The sequence below is a fragment of the Metopolophium dirhodum genome, chromosome 2 (genome assembly GCF_019925205.1).
Source record: "Metopolophium dirhodum isolate CAU chromosome 2, ASM1992520v1, whole genome shotgun sequence".
NCBI lineage: Eukaryota > Metazoa > Arthropoda > Insecta > Hemiptera > Aphididae > Metopolophium > Metopolophium dirhodum.
Window position 1 is genome coordinate 29,829,039 of NC_083561.1, and position 26,087 is coordinate 29,855,125.

The following is a 26,087-nucleotide window of genomic DNA, read 5'->3' on the forward strand; positions in this document are numbered from 1 at the left end:
TTTTTATACACGTTTAAAGTTCAAATCTTGAAAAAATACGGAAAAATCACGAAAATTTGCAAATTATTTTGAGTTAGAAATTCATAAAAAATTTTCTTTTTAAATCTAAGATTTTAAAATCTAATACAAGATTCCTCATAAGTTTGTCTAACTTTATCAAAAAAAAAATTTCTACAAGAAAGTCAAATTAAATTTTTATGAGCGTTTTAAATTCATATTTTTACAACATTAGATATTCACTCGATTTCTCATGTACCGATTTCCTTATTTTCTTGTAATTCAAAAACGAATAACTGTAGATACATGAAAATTTCACTGAATGTTTATATTAGCATTTCCTATACACCATACAATTTTGAAAATATTTTGACACTTTTTGAGCTGTTTACGGGCATTTTCAGTTATTCAATTTTTTTAGTTTTTTTTTCTATAAATATCAATAAAGTTTTATCTGTTGGGCCAAAAAGTGTAAAAATTTAATACAAGACTCCTGATATGTTTTTACAATAGCAGTTGAAAAATATTGAAAATACATAGGCACAGTTTTTTTTTATAAGCATTTAAAGATCAAATTTGGACAGAATTTATCAAAATCTCGAAAAATTATCAACCATTGTAATTAATAAATTATAAAATGTTCAGTTTTTATAGCTAAGGATTGAAAATTTAAAACAAGATTCCATGTAAATAGATAATTCGGTTACCAAAAAATCTAAAAAATACACAAGCACAGTTTATTTGTATAGTCATTTTAAGTTCAAATTTGGACGAAATTACATAAAAACCTATTTTAGTACTATTTTAGTTATTTTGTTGTGATTGTATAATATTATTCGTGGGCACTTGAAACTTCTAATTTGTAATATTTTCATCGATATATTATGATGATAGTATCACGGTTTGTTGTTGATGTATAACGCGTTATATGTACCTAATGGATATTGTGATATGATTAATTTGGAATTTATTATAGGTCAATTTTTTTTTTAATACCATAGATAAGTGTATAATATGTCTTATACCTAGACTGACATATCGTCTCCACTCAGAATCGTTTTTCTTATACAATGATATATCATTGAATTCAAATTTAATACCATCCATTATACAGTGACCCACTTGTAACCTACAGTACAGCAGAGCGACATCCACTTGCCCACCTTTTTTACAGTTTCGGTTTGAATAAATTTCGAAAAAATAGTCTCCGTTGTTTGTTATACACTTATACCTACAATATTATATCTATATTCCATACTCCATACATGTTAAGTGTTTTAATACTTGTTTTGCATTATCCAATTACCTATATAAACGTTTAGAAAAAGTTATTCATAATATATTTGAAATTCTTATTATTCTGTTTTAAAGTTACAAAAAAAAAATAATAAATATACAGCAAAACTATTTTCGTATAATATACATTAGAATTATAATTAATAATAATAATACCGTACTAGATTGTATGCACTAAATTTAAAAATAAAATAATATCCTAGACTCGCTCGCAGTTCTGAACAGCTCTTCAAATAATCAATAATATTTAAATACAGCCTATTTGAAACGTAGGATTTTTAACGGGTATGAATATTATTATAATATTTAGTGTTTACAAGTTATAGAAAACGTTTGACGACGCACTGACGCTTTACTATATTATGTTAGATTATCTTATTTCTCGATTTTTTTTTTTTTTTTTTTGTTTAAATACTAACAACCGTGTAATAATAATAAAGTAAAAGACAAACCTACTGCAGGAGACCACCACTGGCGTAGGTAGAAATTAATTCCGTTGTCGTACGCCATATCGACTGGCAGATTTATTGGACGGTACGTGCCGTTTAATTGGGCCCCGTGTAGTTTTTTTTATATATACGCGCATATAACGAGCGAGTTTTCAAGTTCTCCTGGGTTTTTTTTTTTTTTTTTTTTAATGTTTTTGTTTTGTTTGTTTGTTTGTTTTTTTTTCTTTAAATATCATCAGTTTTAAAATCCGAGCGCGCGTGGGTAGACGCCGATACAGTGACAATATTGGCAGTCAGCTTAGGTTTCATGTAGGTAGCGGAAGACGTAGTTGTAAATAGTAAATTTGTTAATAACTTATACGACATATCATATAATAGGTAATAATAATATATATTGTACAGTGGAGATATGGTAGTATAGACTATAGAAAATCATCGTACGCAGTTTTAATGGATCGGACGAACGTTTACAAGCAATTCTTTGACGATATTTTATGTGACATAATACGATATTACGAGCGTACAATAAAAATATAATATTATAATACACAAAAATAAAATATAATAATATAGACACACGACGTATAAACGTAATTTTAACTTTTTTAATACTGTTACGACTGCAGTGTTTTAAGCCCATAAAAGTATCTACTAATATTTCCTCGCATTAATTATATAAATTCGTCCGTGTGATAACGCACGCGCACATTTTTAATAATAATAATATATTATATATAATATGTATAATAGTACTATGCGTTTCGCATTATAATAATCATTGAAAACCTATAAATAATAATATTTTACTATTCGAGTTTTGAACAAGGGATTTCGTTCTATACATAAGGTAATATGTTCTGTTTGTTATTACTATTTTTCTTTTTAATGACAAATATTCATCTCCCCGCTATTCTTCTACCCCTCGAAAAAAATATAATAATAATAAAACACCATTGAAAATCTAGAGACAAATAGGCGACACCATATAATATAAAGCCCTTGCGATATTAGTTTCGGTTAGATAATATAATATACAAGACTATACCTACACAATATTATAATATAACACTGTACCTACGGCCGCGCGTGGGGGTGGCGGCGGAATGTCAAAAAAAAAAAAATCGTCTTGGCCTACAGAAGTCACAGTGTCACATTAACAGGTGCGAAGCATTGTGCCACGGTGTCTTCAACAGGTATCTACGAAACACGTCTAATTTTATGATTTATACGACCGGCCGCTTCTGTCTTCTCGCGGGGCCCGCTATAAATCACCGGGCGGCGGAGAAAATAAAATAAAAAAACAATTTTTTTTTTTTTTTAAACCAGTATGCACAGTGCAGTATATATACAGGTATATATTTACCCGAGTCACGTTGAAAATTCGGCCACTTCTACGGGGGTCATAAATTTTTAAATAAACAATAATGTCAACGACGTATATTATATGTATATATACGACGAGACGTATGTCGGACACCTTCTTCACACTTTGGCCAATAATAATTGTCTGTAAAGAGGCGTTAATGATAAACACGCGGCTCCCATAATATTATATTCTCGCGCCGTGACCTCTCCAAATCGGTTTACAATAGGTAGTACGTAGGTACATCAAAACACACCAATAAACACCATTTTTATATATTTAATATAATAATACATTTTTCTACCTTTTTTTTTCATTTTCTGTCATGTCTCCGAGTGACAATAAGGCGTAGCGTGACCGATCGTTTGGCCACACCGGTGTTGATTTCAATAAATAAATAATTGCAGAAGTGTTTTTTTTTTATTATTATTATTATTGTTGTTTGAATTGTTCACCGGTTTCAGACCTCTAATTGTGCTCATTAATGAATTATGGTTGGGTTTACATTGCATTAGGGAAATTATGCATTCGGTTCCCGGTGGAGGAGGAGTTACACTCTTTGTTAAATATATGAACAGTAAATGAGCAAGGTATAATAATAACATATAATTTCGCTCATACTAGGTAAAATATGTGTGTTCAGTTTTTACCGTGCGTATAAGTACAGTTTTCAAATGAAGTTTAAAATGTTAATTTATACGTATAAATAGCTCTGATGATTGTGAAAAAAAATATGCAATTCATGCGCTAATACCGTTAGGTACCTACTATATTATAGGAACTGCAGTAAGTGATGTTTTTTGTGGGATTTAATATTTTAATATTTATTATTCTTATAACATACAACACCTAAATAGTCGTGTTTTAATTAAAAACTATATTCACTGTTTTAGTACTATACTTAACATAACGTCCTAACCTATCCTAACCTATTTGGCTACTCGACATATCGATATACCTATACAGTATATATAGTCTATACCATATACGTAGGTACTTACTATTCAATACTAAGTACTAGTGATTCACTAGTAGGTACTTGTAACATTAAATTCATCTTTTTTGCAACTCCAAGTATATACCTCTCTTAACTGTTGATGAGTTTATATGAACGTTAACTCACTTTGACTGTTGTTATAACTTAATCCTAATTTGAATCGTTAACCTATAGGTATGATATTCATTAAATAATATGATTTATTTAATATATTATACACTCGCAATATCTGTGACCAGCCACAGTATAATATATTATTAATTATACATATTATTTCTTTGTTGGTCGTTTCGTATTTATTAAGTTGTGTACAAATCAAACTAATTATATTACCTGGCATAGTCCTGACGACAATAAATTGAATCATCCTTGATAAAACACGACGGTTCGTCCTCTAATACCAAATTGCACACGCAGCATCTTAAACACGACACGTGCCAAATTTTGTCAGAAACCTTCAATAAAAACCTATCAGTAATTGGATCCGAGCATCCTCGACACTGCAACGATTCAGTCTAAAACAAATAAACACAACATATTATAAGATAAAACTGCAATATCATGATACAATTTTAAAACATTAAACATATTTTATGTTTAATAACTGCATTATTATTATTTAAATTGTAATCACACAAGTATTTTTTATATACTATCCATTGATATTTATTAACTTAATTTTTATCCAGTCAACATGTTATTTTAACCATCACAAAGCACTATATACTTTCGAAAAGTATAATATGTTTCTATCAATATTGTTTACAAACAAATCGACAGTAGGTACCTATATTATAAATTGTAAATAGGGGGACGGAGTGGCCAAGCGGACTAAGGCGTCGGTTGTGACGCACACCGGCGCTGGTTCAAACCTCGGTTCACGGGTGGCATTTTTCTTCGGGCAAGTCACGGTGTCCGCCGTCCGGAGAGAAGTGCGACCATCCCCACCCGGGCATGGCAGATACCCACGGGTGCCCACTAAGAAATCTGCCAAAAACTACACACACGTGTTTACAAACCAACAGTACCCTCCCCTACAAAAAAATAAAAAACAAAAACAGCTAATGGTTATAATTGCCGGGCTTAATGATCAATGAAAAAAAAAAAATGCAAATAAAAATATAGTTTTTTTTTATTTTTTTTGTTAAGCTTAAGTCCGGCGACTAAGGTCATTAGCTGTTGTAGGGGATTATGAACTATTGTACGGTAAGGTGTTGTTATGGTAGGTAAGCAAACACGTGTATGTGTGGCAAGGTTTTTAGTACTACGAACCCGGGAGGTCACCCATCCGGGAGCTGATAGCAGCGGGCGTTGCATACTCTCAATCGCGTACCGCGACTGCAGGTAGCAACCAACGCGCCGCGCCAAGCCTCAAAGTTTTTTCTTTTTAAAATATTTAAATCTACTTAGATTAACAGGATAATTACGGGAAATTCATATTAAAACATTTCGACTTCTTCAATGATAACTTGAGATACAATAATTTATGTTGAAATATAATTAATAAAAAATGATAACTTAACTAGGTTAAAATGTTTAATTTATTCATAAATATATAAATATATAATTATCTTTGTTATCTTATAATTAATTTGGTTCATACAGATTATTGTATAATGACTATTAAGTTGCATTGTATAACTACTGTACTGCAGGGCCCAGTATGGGCGTTTGTTATCTAAAATAAAAAAAATATCTATTATATTGTTCATTTTTGGTATCAGGTAGGTACTACCGGCTATCACTGTTTAATCACTTTAATCTATTTGTGTTAATCAATAATATTATACAATAGTATAATTATATTACTTCTACGTTCAAGTGCAATCGATTAAAAAATCCTATATGTTCATAATTATACAGTTTACCAATATTATGATAATCGAGAAAAACGGTAGACCATAATATTATAATATAATAAGAAATACACTCGCTTGCGATGTGTTAGGTTAGCATCGGGTAGGTACTCGGATTACCGATATCGTGTGTATATTTATGGGTACACCGAATATAATAATTATATATATGCTCCCCGCCCCCTGGTGTTTTCGAGTACAAATTGTGATGTCACGCGGTATAGTTATTGGTATTGGACGTTTCGTATAATAATAATAATAATAATAATAATAATAATAATAATAATAACATGATGTATATATACCTAGATACCTACTATATATTACTATACACGATGATGTGGTATGTGTATATAAATATATACCATGTGGGTATAATATGTACATGATGTGTGTATACACTCACGTATATAATATGGATATAATAGACTTATCGGCACATAAAACACGTGCGGGGCACTCGACTCGTGCAGTATATATAATAATAATAATATATGGATAGCTTTTTTGAAATATATATACATATTATACGCGAGTAATTTTATCATATTATTATGCATATTGTGTATATATTAATATATAAATCGGCGGGTGGTTAAACTATTCGTAACTACCGCGCAATACATCTCACCTACCTATATATATATAATATAATAATAATAATATATAATATAGCCGCGCGGGTTATTTACGATTTCGCGTTTGTCCGACAATAAATCGACAGACGAGCGTCCATTATAGTAATAGTGCCTATACGTACAATTCATGCGAGTGGTGTTCTCACAAGGTACCTACACAATCTGTGGTATTATGGTGCGACGCACAAAACTATTAAATCATTTTAAAGCTATTATTATACGCATCAATTTATTTATCAGCCGTGCGTACACACTCAGAATTTTATGCGCCGTAACACGCTCAAGGAAATCGAACTTTTCGTGAAAAGTTTACCGTTTCTGGACCGAAATGGATGCCTTAACTCAGCTATTACACTTGGTAAAAATTAATGCGAAAAAAAAAGGTTCGTCAAGCGGACACCTTTTCACGAGATGAATTCTTGAATTTGATTTATGTATCGTAATTATATTATCACTTTTTAGACACTTTGTATAATATAATTTACTATTGTTGTAATTAAATTGTTGATATAATACCTATAGCTGCTTTGGAAATCTTACATAATCAGCTGTAGGTATATAAAAACTAGTAAATAAATCATTGTTATTTAATAGCAAACAATTATTATTACATATAACGATATCAACTGCAAAATATAATAGAATGAATCTGCAGGGTTGGATTCTTTGAGAAATACCTACTTTATCAACTTATTTACGTAATTCAATTTCGTATAAAATTTGTATGGATTTTAATAAAAAAATATATTTTTTATTCTATTGTTGATGATGGATTCGTTTCCTATCCTGCCTATGATTAATCATCGATAAAATATCAATTATCCATGTGCAGACACTCGGCAGCTGTTAAATTTTGACGTGTCACGCAGATTGCAAGTATATTTTTATTTTTGTTTTGTTACATTATTAATTTATTTCGGCAGTCTGTAAATTAATTTTTTTACAATAAGTACAAGAGCTGTGGGAGTTGATGGGTTGGAGGCTTGAAAGAAGAATCTATCCAGTGATGGAACTTCTTGACAGATTTAATTGTTTAATCGTTTAGAAGATCCCGGGGCCATTTGCGTTCCAAGCGCTTGCTGGGATCACCAGGACAGCTAAATTCGAAACAAGTGGATTGCGATTTGTGGGTTGGATAGATTAGAGTGAAAGCGATCATAGAAATGTTTGGCTACTTCTTTTACTGTTGGAATGGAGAGGTCTTTGTGGAGTGTATCGTTTGATACATAGAAAGGAGCTTTTGTGATTTGACGGAGACATTTGGATTGGACAGCTTAGGTTTTTTATATTTGAGGCAAGTATATAAAAACTAAAAAACACAAAAATATAATTGCCATAATTTCGAATTATGAAAATTAATTCTAATAGATTGAACTGTATCCAAGTCATTGTGAGGTTATTTAGTTATATATGAGTATTATTTAGGTATAATAACTATAATGAAATTATCATCGCCGCTAGCACGAGTATTTATACATTTTATAATAAACTATATGAATATACGGTTCATAATGTTATATATCTAATACTTGTCTGTGCTCGATAAAAACGAATACCACCTCCTGTTTTACACGGTACAACATACAATGTATACGTTACCTACCTATAGTGCAAGATAATTAAATCATAAAACCTAAAAAAAGCCATTAGTTGTTTTATAAAAAAAAAAAAAAAACAAAAATCTTAGAAAAATATTCAACTCTCGTTTGCATCCAAAATAATATCATGTCAAACAATATAATATAATGTCAACAATAATAATTCAAACGTTCAGCGCGTACAGATAAATATTGAATTTTATCGGGGGGATTTAAAACTACACATAATTTTAATATAATATACGTCGTACGTGTGTACCCACAACTATATCTATACATCGTATATTACTACGACCACTATAATATACACAACATTATTATGGTTTAGAACATCTTTGTTTTACCTACAGTATGATATATACATTTTATACATAGGTAGGTAGGTACGATATATACATATGCATGCGGTCGACATTTATCGCGTATACGAATGGTCAACATTATAAACTCGCTATTAGACCGTGATATAATGGCTGGTATTGACCGTCGGACGGCCGAATTTTCGAGACAAGGAAAAAAAATCCTAATAATATACACGGCGATAGTACGAGGGGCATAAACCCCTCGAGTGGGCGGGTGGGTGAGGGGTGGCGCGACGACGTCCCGTAGTCACGAGACGACTCGGAGACGTATGTATAATATATATATATATATATGTAATATATATATATGTATATCATACAAATATCTATATAAATAAATTCCAAATACCATATTATTATTATTATAATATATATATATATTATTCGCCGGGACACATAATAATATTATTATTATTATCATATCCGTCCAGAGGTATCCTCCGACGATCCGGCTGTATTAATTATTTACACGTACGATATAATATTCACGTCCGCCGTCGTATACACATAGCGGGCGGCGCTACATTTTGATCGGGCGCGGGATAACGCGGATAGTGTCCATAAAAACGAAAACAAATTGCCGCGGAGTCCGCGTGCGTGCGTATATTTAAATAATATATTATGGGTAATAATAGCCATATAATATAGAAATAGACGGTATTATATATTATTATATAGGAACGACCTACCGTTGTATTATTTTCCCGTCCGAACTCCACTATTATATTGTACGATGGGTACGCGTTACACGTTACGTTAATAAGTATATTTACATTCTGTTTAGTGACTCCGAAATGTAAAACAAACGGAAAAAATAAACATAATATAAGACTATTACATTGGACCCCCGCGGATTCTGTGTATAAAACAATATTAACACGTCACATTATGTATGTATACTGTATAGGTATATAGTATTTACCACGTTGTATATTGTGCGATCGCTATAGTTGAAACGCAAATCGATTTGTATTTAATCTCTATCTCTCTTTCTGTGTGTGAGTGTCTATCTCTCTCTCTCTCTGTCTCTCTCTTTCTCATTTTTAAAGAGCTTTGGTTAAGCGTGCATATTTTTGCATGTTTACAGTGTCTAGACATTTTTAAATGTTAAGGGCATATAACATCCGGGTTTTATGATTTAAAATAATGATTAAAATATTAATCCAAACTACCAAATGTCCACTTTGAGGTACACTGAAAGAACCAAATTGTACTCAAGAGTGCTTATGACTAAATATAAATACCAATTGACGTCTATCAGTCAAGTGGATTTAAACCAAGAGAGCAAGGCTTTCCTACGCCTAATTGGTCGAGGATTTCAAATAAGCACTGCAGTCAATACAGTAGAACGGAATGGTTTACTGAATCAAAAGCTTTTGTAAAATAGTTTTCCCTATAAGTATTTGAAGCGATCTCTGATGGATGACTATTGATTTGGCGATATAATGGTAATTTAAATATACGCTCAATACATTTACGTACAATTTTTTCGAATAATAAGTTTAAGTACTGTTCGGAGACCAAAAATTGGACGATCATTTGACACAGACCTTGAGTTTCCTCAGGCGAAGTTGTGATTGTGTTTCCTTATAAAATTTGAAAAATACAAGTGGAAATGTCAACTGGGCTTTGAATTTTAACAAAAAAACTCAGCTGAAATACCATCAGGCCTCTGATTCTGGGTTGATTTCAGTTAATATAGTAAACCTTATTGCTGAATCTTTGATGTTATTAGTGTATATTTAATGAATACCTACCATAATAATATAGCATATACCAACTAACTAATATGATTAGAAACTTTGCAAATTAGAAATAAAAAAATTATTTCAGGTTTAGATCTTGTATAGCCGTGTCATAAAATCTCGATTAAAAAGGTATTTTCTATTTTGAAAATCGTAAGACGCATATCTAATGTAAATTTATTGTATATTTTCGTTGTTAGCTGAACCATAATATACCTAGTTAATTTTGTTGAAATGAAGGTATCTACTAACTACTTATGGCGGCAGATACCTAACCGCCGAAATCGGATAAATGTAGTTTAATAGAAAATTTAAAAAAATAAAATAAATAGATTATTGATAAAAATACAGAAAAAAAAATTACGTTATTATATCCTTTAAACGTATCTAAACTTACTTAAAACAAACATAATATATTATAATATATCCACTTAAATGTAATATAAATTGACTATAGTTTTAAATATATTAAACAAATTCAATAATGATTAGGTAAATAAGATAAGCTCATCATTTTTTGCAGATCTTTATATTACACTTTTGCTTTTACTTGCATAACTTCTGCAGTAGCATATGCATATTTAGTACCTACTTTCTTAGAGAGCATTTGAGTTCGAGCCCTAATCAAAATAAAGTAGGTATACGATTTCTTCGCAGTCACTAAACGCGATGTACCCATATAATATGATTATACGCGTCGACGTTAAAACGGTTTTATAGGCCCATATAGAGAAACCTATAGTGTTCTATACCTACATACTATTATATACGCGTTTCGTGCAGGCACAGACATCGGAAAAGTGAATAAAAACGTCAATATCTGTACACCGATCTAAAAAAAAAAAAGTTTTTATTAACGTCGTTAATATCGGCTCGGCTACTATGAAAATAAAAAAATAAAAATCCACAATAAATGTTTTACTCGCGGCAGACAACTGCAGCAAAACAGTAGCGCGTAATCCGCCACACTAACGCGCGCGTTCCATTCCATTCATTATAATAATATTATATATTTGATACTAATCTGTGATGTGCGGTATATACTTGTGGTATACCAGCCGTTCTTCATAGGTATATACATCGCAGTCTTGACTTTCAAGTAACTGTTCCATTATTTTGTAGTGTTGAATATATGGGCACCGTCCGAAGTGCACCGAAATAAGTGTATGTAGGGGGGGGGGGGGTACAGTAATCCGCAGTTACAATTCTTACATTTTGCGTTTTCATAAACTCCTCCAATGCAGCTGTTATCGGTCTTGTCCCGTTGTTTGTTATCCATCTCACTCATCTCAGTGATTAGTGCGATTATCTAAATAATACACTATTGTGACATTGTGCAATTATTATATTATTATGTTTAACGACTAAACTTTTTGGTGGAACTATATGCGTTCTTCCCCTTTTTTTATAACGCCGAATCACATCATAATAATTACGCGGCTCGTCGCATTTTGCATAGGACGATAAGTACTTAAAATATATTAATTCATTCATATTTATTGGCTTGACGTGACATTCGATATCAAACTTAAACGGCTGAAATCCCCACGACGAACGCCGGCCGAAGACGGTTTAGAAAAGTGTTTATCGTTACAGTATATTATTACATGAAACACATTTTTTAAACGAGAAAAAGCTGGTCGAACCGGTTATCTCGGTCGGTCCAACCGTCGTCGAAATGTGCGTTCATTCATTCTTTATATTTTCGTCGTACCTACATTAAAAGTTATTACACTTAACGTGGAGAAATAAACACATGTATATTATGCGTAATATAAATATGTGAACATTTATGTTATGTGAGTCGGACGATAATAATATGGTCTATACTGTATATGTGTGTGTCGTGTGTGTACGTGGTGTGCGCGCGAGCCCGTTTTTGATTCATAATAATTGGACGGTGGCGACTGGTCGCGATGACGCGGGTCGTAAAATCGAATTTAACTATGAAATTTTTTATAAGCTGTAGTGGAAATCATAATATATGCGTCTTTACGCATACAATACGTTTTCGTTTATTACCGACAGATATCACTTCGCTCGCGTCGTACAATATGTAAAATACTATTTTTTTTCTTCTATCCGCAAACACAAAAATAATAATAATACACGATCGCCCATTATAACTATAATTAACTGTATAACACGCGAATAATACGTATCTATATAACTAGGTGTCTAGATCGTCATATTACACAATATTCGAAATGGTACAATAATACTGCATCGACCATAATATGAACGAATATTATTATATTCGATACGCAAATCGATTTACCTACCTATATGATATACGTATGCAAATTTCAAAGTACCTAAATTATAATTTATAATTGCTAATAAAAATTTATTTTAAAACTCCGTAGACGGTAGACCAATAAAATGCATTAAACAGCTTATTTGTAATAAATTTGTGTTAATTGTATTTTTTTATTAAATTACAAAAACCATTAGGTTAGTATCTATATAGGCACTATACATATGCAATATTATATTAATATTAACATTATATATTATGTAGGTATAGTACGTTTTCGAAATAAGTGTAAAATAAATAAATATATGACTTAAGAATATAAGTTTTATAACAAAACAATTCGAAAAGTGTATGGTTTAAATATTTTCAAAATTATGCTTAACATAATAACTTATTTAAAATAATATATGGGTAGGTATAGTTAGGTACCTATATAGAGTACATTTAAATTGAATATCAACAGCTACATAAATAACTGACAATGATGTTTGTTTTTTGTACCTAATATAAAGAATATTGACGTAAGTACCTATTTATATTATAATATAATATTTATAGTTAAAATCCAGCTGTTATTTTTGACAATGCAGTACTGCGAATGTATATAATGCTGTATATATAAGTTAAACTACGAAATTATACGAGTTCCTTATACCATAAGAACTCGTTTATTAAATAAGCGAGGTAAATAATATATTTTAATAGTTTTAAAATTTACATACAACTACATTCATTTGAAAAAAAAAAAAAACTATAAAAAAAATTGCTGTGGAAATTGACTATACAGTACACTTTACATAAATTAAAACAAAAGAAATAAAGCGTATAAATATGACTTGTAATCGTTACTTCGACTATATATATACACAATAGTATACGTACCTATAATAGGTATATATATTATATGTATATAATATTATACATCTACCTATGGTGGGCTATGGTATCTACCTATATGGCTATAATAATATATGCAAAGTATATCAATATATACGTATATATGTATATTGTATAATGTATATATATATGTATATTGTATACATATATCGTATATAACTATATAACGTATGTACCTACTACCTGTTATGTACGAGTACACATTACACTATACAATATGTAGAAGATTAGGTATATAGGAAACACAAAACTGTTCAACCAGATGACCCATGACTATAGAATTTAGGTTTACTACAATAGGGGATACCGCGAAATCGGAAATACACACATAATATAATATATATCTAATAACTAATAATAATTTTATTGATGCACTCGTGTGTTTAGAAGTTAGAACCATGACTGTCGTCTGTATAAGTTTAAGTCACTTTAAAAATTAGTTTTTACCAAATTCAGATGTGCGTGATAAATAGTGGTTCTCTTTCTAAAAAAAATAATGACGATTCCATTTTATCCTAAACCATCAGGCAATATCTTAGCAAATAAGCACTAGGCATTTCAAATTGTTTGTTTTTTTTTTTTTAATTTTAAGAACAGTATACCTTTCTACATTCTAACTGATTAATATAGTCTATAATATATTAAGTAATAATACATTTGTATCAGTATTTTTTTCTTTAAATTCCTTATATTTCCTAAGATAGTCTTTGGTCCACGACAATGGAACCTCAGAGAATAATGGTAAAATTTACTTGGATGGAATCTGCAGGATAGGCAGACTACAGACGTGAGACGACGCTTTACGAAAAGAAAAATACGTTTTTTCCTGCAGCATGTGAGAAAATATTATATTATGTGCGGTTGCCACTGTCGCGTTTCGACAACGATAAAAATATAATAATACAATAATATAATATATATATGAGGGGGGAAAGCGACTACTCACACATGTGAGAAGCGTTTTGCCCCTTTCACGGGTCCGCTCCTCTCCGACACTCACTCTCTCTCTCTCTCACTCTCTCTCACTATCGAGCTCGCGCGTCCTGTCCTCTCGGTAGCAGCCGCAGCGGTGTCACGGTACGTTGGTCCGGGTGACAGGTCGCCGCCGCCACGTCCTTCCTTCCTCCCCGTCCAATCGTCGCGCCACTGCCGACGACCAAACAGTTGCCTTTTCACCGGCAACAAATTATCGTTGTTTTCACACCGGTCCTCTTCGACCGTACTTTTTTTTTCCGCTTTTTGTCTCTACCCTCCTTTTCATTTCTTTTTTCTCTACACACACACACACACACACTCGCTCAATTCATCCCACCATTTAAACAATATGGCCGTCATTGTCTTCGCCGTTGCTCAAGGACGACGCCCATCACATGCTCGTCACACTTTATAAATATATATTATTATTATAGTTTATTATTATTATAACACGTTATATTATTATTATATGCCAAACCGGAACCGCGCGTGTACTTAACGTTTATTATCGGTATGAGTATAGTTAGGCACCATCGTTTTTATATGTTGTAAATCTAAAGCATTTGATGATTTAAGTTATACCTACTCATAACAAACTAAATGAGTGATTTTGTTCATATAATATCTTCCAGACTATACTGCACATTACACACACAGTGACAGTATACTATAAGTCTAAATACTTATACTTATATAATATCTGCCCGTAAATAGAAATATTTGCATGGACGAAATAATATTTTAAATATTACGAACGTGTATAGGTAATCCATAAAACCAAAATACGATGAATACCTTTAATAGTATTTAATGTACGTGATGCATGGAGCATATTATAATAAAATCGAATCGCGGATAAAAATATAAACGTGAACACCAAAACACATGTATACTCTACTCAGCTAATTAGTAATTACCATGTACCTATAACAAAATATAATAATATATAATAATGAAAATGATATCTATTCGTTAATCGTATAAAATATAGATTGTCTATCATATAAAAATATAAATATTAACACACTATGTACACTTCATGATATATTGTGTTATAACTCTTAAGTAATAAAACATCAGTATTAGGTATATACATATTATACTACTATAACAGATAATAATCATAAAATATAATAATAACTAGTAATACCTATAATATAATATTGTTAATTGTATAAGAGGCCAATATAGGCAATTTTATATACGGATACTTTTATGTAAAAGAAATAAAATAAAATCTTAAAATTTCAAATATAAATAATTGTATATACCTAAGACAAGTTTTTTGACTCATAACTTATAACACAATAAATCATGACGTATACATAATATTATATTCATATCTATATTTTATACAATTAACAATTAATTATTAACTAATTACAGGTAATTACTAATTAGGAGTAGAGTACACATGACGTGTTCACATTTATATTTATATTTCTGGGCTTTTTTTCCGTCTACCAATAAAATTATATACCTTTAACATATAGTATAGTAAATATATACCAATCCAAATGTTTCCTGTAGGGATTAGGGGTAAAATTACTAACAATCAGTAAATGTATGCGGTTAAGCAATATATGATAGATTAAATCCTATTTAACCTAATTTTTAAAAATTGTACGATACGTTATTGACCTGATACAAAATATCTGGTATACATTTTTTCTATGACTTATTGTGGTGAAATGTCATTCCTGAATGACCTTTCTGCAGTATTTGAGCTTTGAGTATGATGGTTAAGTTGAAAATCAAAACGTATAAGCGTATGACATTGTTTAAATATTATTATTATCCCTAGATTAATTAATTAAGTAACGAGATCTAAACGAATACGTCAATTATTTATCGTAGATTAATTTATAAGCTTAATTTACTCTCATCATATTTTTTTATATACATAATACATATTAAGTTAATCAGTGGCATGGTGAACTTCATTAACTTATGAAGCTCAATCATTTATATTAGTAATTATAAATACTTATATAAATAATTACGTATTTACTTAAATGGTAACTGAGAATGATTTTCTTAGTCTTAGTATGTACTTAATAAATTATTTACTATATGTGAAATGCCCCTATAGTCTCCAGGACACCCACCACCCTTTAAGCTGAGACACGTGCCTCAAATAAAGTCTTTCGTCACGCCACTGAAGTTAATAGTAATTAATAGTAGTTAATATTACGTTTTAATAAGTACTTAATATTATGTTAGCAAAAGTGGAACTGTGTCTTAGAATATAATGTTGAAAATGTATTAAAAGCGTAGTGAATTACCTTGCGAGCGACTTTTTTTTGATATGTAAAGTTTTATAATTATAGTTAAATAATCATTTTTATGCCCTTTCCTAGCAAATATTGAAATGAGTAAATGGCCCTGATGTTAACATATTTTAACACTGACATAGATGATTAATTTTATACTTAATGTTGTATTATAATTGAATAGTTATCTTATAATAATATAGAAAAAAAAACCTGATTTCAGTGAACCGTAATAATCTTGTTTAGGATTTGCGTTAAAGTTGAAAATATTTGTGTCGGACAGATTTAGTTAAATCATTTAATTTCATTTTTGAATCATATTATGGATATATTTAATATAATAAATTTACTATACCTGTAATAATATGCAGCTATTATCTGAATTAAAATAATTTATTAAATACTTAAATCTAATCTAGAAAGTTATGTAATAACCCTAACTACCATTAAATACCTATACTTACAAAAAATAAACTACAAAGTACGGTATGCAGGATTGACGTATGACTGCTAAGTGAATTTCGTTACAAAATTTACTCGATAATAGTTGTTGTTTTTACCTATTCAGGGTATAACTGAAAGACCTGACAAATGAAATAACTTTTGTTCTAAACAATATTAAACATTTTTTTTTTATAGACGATCGCGCATCGTCATAATTTTTTGTTTTTATTTTATAATTCTAAAAATTAAAAATACCTAATTTGTAAATCTAATTAAAATACATTATTTGTATGTTAAAAACATTTATTCAAGTCAAGCCGTTTATTTTTTACTATTACTTAAAATATCAATATTTTTTAAGAGTAAATTAATTTGAATCTTAATAAATTGTTTCAAAATATTATTATTGAAATTTCCAGTACTAATAAGTTAATCTCAAATCATTTATTTTCCAAAAAAACTTTCAAAATGTTTTTCATACGTTTAACTATTGTACCGATTTTTCATTTGTCATGTCATCTTTCTGTTACACTCTATACCTATACCTAACCTTTATGTAGTTCAATCGTAAATAGAAGCTGGTACATTGCCTTTATGGTTTAAAATAGTTTCCTATAGGTAGTAAAATACTATGTTAGATTAGGCTGTGTACTCGCATTAATTAATTAGTTTGTAAAAATGACTTCCCAACCATCGATACTGGCATATAATATTATATACATACAGCTTTAGCGTATAGGTTAGGTACATCAGATATAAGTTATACATGAGTATATATATGCATATAATATACTGACTCGTGTATGGTAGCACGTAGGTATATAACTGTTAAAAGCATAAGGGTAATATTATAATGGTATTTGGTTAAACAGTGACTTAACGTCGTGCGGGCAGTGGGTAGGTACCTATACACTCGAAATGTGTGAAACTGCCCCCAAGTGCATACATCGGGACACCCCTCGCGTCATTGCACACACACGCACACATACATATAGTGATATTTCATAATAGAATAATAATATGCATTGACCTCGTCGTTGTGTGGACACGCCAAAAACCGCGTATATAATATTATGTACGGGACTACATTTATACATTTATTCTACGAGTCATCCGAACAACGGTTCGGTTTAGGTGTGTAACGCACGTTGCGGATTTTATTAAATTACAAACTGTGTCGGACGAAATATATACAATATGCGACGCGTATGCGTATATAACATATAACATTATATTATATATATTATAAACTCACCCCGATAATAATATTAAGCACGCGGGCGCGGCGCTCGCCGCCACTCGAGAGGGTGTGTGTTTTGGCAAACGATTGTTGTGCGTATAATATAATAATAATGTGTAATTTTTTTTTTTTGCCTCTCTCTAGCCGCGACTCTTACAATGATAATATATACACGTGTGTACGTATTATGCGTATATATATATATATATATAATATTCGCATGTACAAACCGCAGACTATTACCGTTGCATCATCATTGTGCGAGTATCGTATACATATATATATAAAAGAGTCTCGTATGGGCGGAATAGGGGGCGTGCGCATTGTGTCTTGCAGCGGCTATATACACACGCGCGCGCGAGCTGTATATTACATTATGCTCGCGTACTTCGGCGAGTGCGTTAAAAACGTATAATATTGTACAAAAATACGATTCGGACATCAGCTGCGGGAGGGCGCCGCCGGGACGAGTGGCTTTTTGACTTTTTTTTTTTTTTATTCGGGAAAAAAAATGTACTCATAATACTATACATATCGTACAATATATACATAATATATTGTGTTATCGTGCATAATATATAGCATACCGAGAATCGGCGGGCGCGCGTCTGTCCATACGAATCGCATTATCGTATTATATATATATATATATATATATATGTGTACAAAGGACTTTACAAATACGCGTGACAATGGACCGCAGCGATCGGTTAAGACCCGAAAACATGTACAATAATAATATAACATATACCATGATGGGCACGGGGACCGCTGCTGACTCGTGGACTCCGCCGCCGCTGTTTTTGTGTTTATTCGATTATTATTTTTTTGGCATACAAATTTTACACACTACACACACACACACACACACACATCCATATAAACATATTATATAGGTACCTAACCTATATATATATTTTTAATATTATTATAATATACCTCCTATAATGCGGACGCGAGCAGATGGCGAGACGTTGTTCCGGCGTTTATACTTAAAATATATATTGCTGCAGTATATTCTATTATATTCTATTATGTTATATATTATTACAAACACACGCAAATATTATATAGGTATATATCGCGGGCACAATATAATAATATCGTGGTCGCGGTATATACGTCTTTCGACATGTAATAATATAATATATGGGTATATACGCGATCAAAGTCAAAGACGCGGAATAATTACGAGCTAACCGCTTTAATGCGACGGCGGCGGCGGCGGCGGTCTCTCTGGGGGAGGGCGGCGATGACATATCCGAATGAATTATTATAGACATCCCGAGATTTCTATACCTCTATACATGTGTGTGTGTGTGTGTGTGTGTATATATATTATAATGTATATTATCGTGTACGTACGCTCTACATGCACGATTGTATATATATATATATACATTTTGTGTGTGCGCGCGCTTATATACCGATAGTATATAAACTTATTGTATATTATTATTATTATACAATCGTGGGATTCGTTTTATAGTCCTCATGTTATATTATTACAGAAGACTAACGAATTACACGTAAACACGTTGTATAACAATCGATTAAATTGAAAAAATAATAAAATAGTAATGCGTACCGCAATATTACAACACGTAGGTATAATATATGGGTATACATATGTCTACAGATCACAACAGTGCGATGACGGTGATGACCTGTATCGTATACGATGTGCTGACCGTATCGCAAATTTCGACAAACAATCGTACATATATATATATATGAATGTGCACGAAAACGTAACATTAGCAAAACGTATAATACCCACTCAGAGCAGGCGCACACTATTATTCTTTCGGAGGCGTCGAGTATGTTTTTTAACTACACACCACCATATGCTTACTGAAAAGATTTCCAAAAAAATGTCTTACCTTGTCTACTACTATTCGCTTGAATATAAAACATAATGATATAAGCCTACCGGTCTGGGCCAGCTTATACGCCACCACCAACCCTTATTTTACATTGGAGAGTCAGCTGATACCCCTGTATGCTTACTTTAGTACGGACTGTAGGTGCATACACGGTTAATATAGAGACTTGATGAAAGTTTTTCAGTGACCTCTTTTTTTGCCTTCTACCTAATAGAGGTTACCATTCTATAAAACTTACATCAACGTATTTAAAAGTTCATAAAAAAAAAAAAATAATATCCCTATTATATACGTTTGTAAAAAATGTTGTCTGCTTTAAAACCTCCCTTATTTTCTAGCACGTATTTTAACTATCCGCTGTTGAACAGCTATACTAATTTTCCATTAACTATAGTTTTTCAAAATATTAAAAAAGCACCAGAATTAAACCTCAGCTGTTATAATTTAAATATACAATAATTTGTATTACAATTAACAGTTAATTAACTATTACTTTTAATATGATTTTTATCGTAAATTATGTATAATCATCTATTAGTTTTCATTTCCGTCTGAACTAACAATAAAATAATGTATAGTTATATTTGTACTATTTTAGGAGTCTTAAAAAGTCGTAAAGTGTACACACATATATTTACGTATATTAAAGTATGTAGATTTTAGAAATATGTATAGAAAGCCATAAAGGTACATAATTATATAAATATGTATAGGCACTACGTCGTATGACATAGGCCTTGCAAGCATATTATATTATATATACGTGTGTATACATTATAATAATTTATTTATTTTTACATTGAGGACAGTATAAATCGTCCATATAACGGTAAAAATATACCGGTGCAGTTTGCGCGTACCTTGACGTATTGGACGAATTCGTACTTTTCACGAAAGTGTAAACTTTTGTTCTCGCATAAAGCATCTTCCGCTAAATGTCTTGACTTGTCCGCAGTTTTCTCCTGCAATCATAATTAAGTTATTGACGTCTCGTATATGACATATACATGGTGTGTGTGTGTACAGTGTACAGCATTTAGGGAACATATTATTATTATTTATTATCTATATTATTATAATATAAAATATCAACTATATCAATAATCGGGTAGACAAATATAATATAATATAGCAAACGTGCGCCCATTGAATTCTAGCGGACATTATATATTTTAATATTTATACATACCGCGTGTCCACATAAACAGGGTGGGTACACAGATAAAGTGAAGTTGTTGCTCACTCGCTAAATACAGCAAGAGTTGAAAAATTGTAAGACATAGGAATTTATTATCCAATAGTCTGGTATCATGTCCCACAAGCAGAATTTATAAATATGTATATAGGGTACTTAGTAATAATATATAATAAGTAACTGAGTTATAGAGTGCACCCCGTTTTTGTGGACACACGGTATATACATCACCCGCCGCCCACATAATGCATATTATTATATTATAACTACGGTTATGGTTATCTAAAATAGATAACCGTGATTATAGCATAATACGCGTGACTATGATACAAAAGTATTATTATAATATAAACTCATAGTTAAAATCTCGACGCGCGTATATATAGACAATATAAAGTGCCTATACTTATATATATTTGAAGTCGCGCGGCGCAAACTTTTTAACGACTCTGCCATAGCAGTTTTTAGCGAGACCCTTAGCTCCTCTAAACGTAAACATTATAATAATATATTATATTATGTTATGTGTTTTGCCCAAATAAGGAAAACATCAAATGTGGACCATTCATATTAGACTAACGAACGATTGACATCTTTAGATCTGTCGAGACCAAACACAGATTGACTGTGCACGCATTATCACAAGTCATTTTTCGCACCTTTCACTGCGGCTAAATCGATTTATCAAAACTTTCCATCGCTATTTACGAATTTAGTCAAAATCTTTTTTACGCGTATACATATTATATGAATTTTCCCATATTCTCATACGCCATGTTCGCTATCCCACGTGGATTGTATAGTATTTATATAACATATGATAATGTTAACCGTTAGCATAATATTGAAAGCGTTGTCTATATGAAATGAAAAAAAATAATTAAAATATAGGTATACCTATTAACAAAAAAATATTTTAGGGCTGGCCGGCTGGGTACAGATATTTTGATTTTCTGACTAACGGATTTTGCGCAACGTTTTCGTTATTGGTACCTATATTAATGATTCATAAATTTCCATTGAAGATAAAAAAAATATCCAGTAGCGTGCTACGTTTCTTACCATCCGCATTATTTTTATGTCGGGTCAAGTTGGTTGTTTCAATAATAGTAGGTATTTAAAAATTTTAAATTTTTTAAGATCAATTATAAACTTTTTTTTAATCACATATATAACATATAATAATATGTATGTACACTGCGTAGGTAGTACGCATGTTTAGAATAGACAAATAATTATTAGAAACTCGCTCAAAGTTGTATTATACGTGTAGTCTACTATTATTAACTGCAGTTCGATATTAAACGAGTAGGTTGCACGCCTATGTATGCGTTATAAAAACATATAATAAGATTGTAGACGCATTGAATATTATATGCATTTCAAAACAAAACACAGATATACCCTGCCATATAATATATAATCATTGGGATATTTACGATTATGCAAAAATATATTCACTAAACGTCTCATTTAATTAAGAGATGTTAGGTATATATAATATTTAGGTAGGTAAAAAATAAAAATAAATGTCTTCAATATTAAAATTAATGAGGCGAAAAATCATAAACTTGGTGCAAAACACCGCTCATATACATAAACACTTCAATATAATCGAAACATTTAAATTTAATGTGTTGGATATATTTTTTTTTATCGCTGTTAAAATGGTGCCCATTAAACGTTTTACTGCTACCGGTACTACTACTGTTTTACTTTGGTTGTTATACGACGCGCGCATATCATGATATATACGTGTCCACTATATGTGTGTGTAATAAACATATATATATATATATATACATATCTGTGTGTAATGCGTTTTTATTTTCTCATATATTTTCGGATTTGCTGAGCTGCAGCACAGGCGGGGCCCTGAAAGTCGACATAATCGTTTTCGTCGCTGACGTATAATATAATACAATATATTAATATACCTATAAACACTGCGGCAACACGACCTGCAGACGTGACGGCCAGCCACTGTTGCTACTGCTGCATCCACGACAGTATTTACGGATTTTCGCACGTGATTTGTCCTATATTATTATAATATATAATGTTTCGAGATGCGCCGGTGCAGACGCGCGTTATAATAGTAATATGGGGTTTTTGAACGGGTAAGCGCATAATATATTATAATAGTGCATGTTATAATATTATATATTTTATAATATTGTTATAACGTTTGACTGGGTCGAGTATACCGAAATACGGTAGTGAGCATAATTTTGTTCGGGATCAAATTCAATTATATAAATAACGTGATGGAACGACTCGCGAGTGCGGTCGAGCTGTGTGAACGGGGCGGATAGCGGTGAGGGGAGGGTGGTGGAGAGTTGGAGACTCACTAAAACGCTTATTTCGCGTAAACAGGAAATTATGAAAAAAAAAGAGGTGGAAAAAAATAATAATAAATAAAATCGTCGTCGGCAACATGTGATAGCACAAAAGCAGAGGATGTGGGCAATATTTCGTCGGGGACTTGCAGTGGACAACCGGTACCATATATTCCGAACGCAGCATGACTTATTAGCGTACTTTGAATATTTTTAAATATACAATTTTTATTACACTTATTTTTTCCCTCCTTCCGAACACACCGGGCCGGGCCGGGCGCGTTACAGACGCAGTTTAAAAGCCGCAAAGAAACGGCGGCCGCGGGCGAGAAGGTGACATCGATAAATAAAATCTACACCGGTTCGCCCAGTAAATAATATTAATAACGTCGCGGACGCCCGGGTGAATTGGACCGGGCACATTATACACATTATATGTATATACAGGGTGTTCAAACGAGACTAGTTCGCACGCCGTTCACACCGAAATGGAATATTAAAAAAAAAAAAAAATAATACCACTCCTGCGACCACTCTAACCCGTGAAAAATGTCCAAACAAATGTTTGTACATAAAACACATTTTCGATTAGTTACTTTTGCAGTTTCGCAATATTGATTAAACCCATCATAGGACTTATATAAAATATTGAAAATATACATTTTCAATACGAGATAGTATAATATTATATAATATAATATATTATAAACATAATTATAGGGACCTATAGCTCCTATAGTCCTTATAGCTCTACAACAAATGTATTACCTAATGACGTTACAAATTTCCTTATGCAACAAAAATGCTATCGAACAATAAAAGAAAATCAAAAAAAAATTACTAAAAAAAGTGGAAAAATACAAGAACACTCGACGTTCAATAAACTTGATTTCCATTGCAGCACATATTATCACATATTATACGAACGGAATTGACTCGCAACTAATAATTACACTGCACGAAGTCAATAATAGTCGTAATACCTATCGATGTTATAAGGACATTTTAAATTTTTTCATAGTGGCATTATTGTACTCATTTAGTGTAGCCATATGTATGACTATCTACTTTTTTTTTCAAAAAATTACGATTATTTCCGTTTAAACTGGGTTCTTACGTCTGGTGTACTCGCCAAGTGCACCAATAATCAAATGGGCCAATAATTTTCGTATAGTGCGCGTAAAATGTCTAGACTGAAATATTTGTCAAGTATATTCATATAAGTATACATTTATCGTTCCTTTGAACTTTGATTCATTAACCGACAAATCTCGGAAAGCGCACAAGGGAAAAGTAATTTATTGTACAAGTGGACCGTTTCTACGGTATGTAGAGGATTATAACTATTTCGTGCACAAAATCACATACATTTGCAGCCGTGCATGTATATATTTGGCTAACGGACATCGTGGTCGTTGTCTGTTTTTTACACATAATATACAGACCATATTATATTATATGGATAGGCACGCCTTTATCGACCGACTAGAAAAATTGTTAAAATACCTTTACGGGTCATATAATAACGGATGTTGAAACTTAAAACAATAAAATACCACATAAAATAATATATAATTGCATTATTAAATTCTATGATTCCTGCACGTCCAATGCTGGGTCCCATCTACCTATTGCGCATGCCATCACGATAAACGTTGCTAGAGATTCCGAAGAACGGCGGCGGTGGCACAGTAGTTCGTGCCTCGTGGCATATCGTCTCGAAGATTTAAAATCGGGAAAACGACGCGCGAACATCCTGTATACACACATAATCACCGCACGGTTCGGTGCAGGCGTACACAGCGGCGTATACACAAACACACACTTACAAAACACATTAAAGACGTGTAGAACAGGAGTCACGCGGTTATAATATACATAATAATATGCGCACCGGCCACAGGTATTTATAAGTATGTAAGTGTGTAATACGTATGCATATATCATATATACACGCACACACATCACGAGCAGTGTCACACAAAAACATATTATTGTACATACGTACCGCGTGTACGCACATCTCAGAGGTACCTATATCATAACGCCTACCCGACACACACACACAAATATACGTTTATACATTATAATATTATTGTGTACAATAATATGAGCGTTGTTGGGCCGTCTGTAAAACACGATAATAATAATTTTTTTTCGGTTTTTTTTTTCGTCCTCAGTATGTATATTATATATAGACGTGACGGCGGCGTCCGCAGCAGCCGCAAAGTATCGCTGCTGCTGCTGCTGCTGCTGCTGCCGTCGTGGATCGCGGGGTCC

At 31.8% G+C, this 26,087-nt stretch overlaps 1 protein-coding gene across 4 annotated transcripts in view; it reads right to left on the reverse strand.

Moving 5' to 3' along the window:
* The window catches only part of LOC132939416 (LIM/homeobox protein Awh), a 64,179-nt gene that overhangs the window by 24,098 nt on the left and 13,994 nt on the right, over positions 1–26,087 (reverse strand). For 3 of the 4 annotated variants that reach the window (XM_061006569.1, XM_061006570.1, XM_061006571.1), the window contains 2 exons: positions 21,134–21,235; positions 4,436–4,617 (listed from right to left, as the gene is read on the reverse strand). In XM_061006569.1, the coding sequence (XP_060862552.1) occupies positions 4,436–4,617; positions 21,134–21,235 (284 nt within the window). The remainder of the gene's footprint in view (positions 1–4,435; positions 4,618–21,133; positions 21,236–26,087) is intronic. The other variant, XM_061006572.1, reaches the window with a different exon arrangement.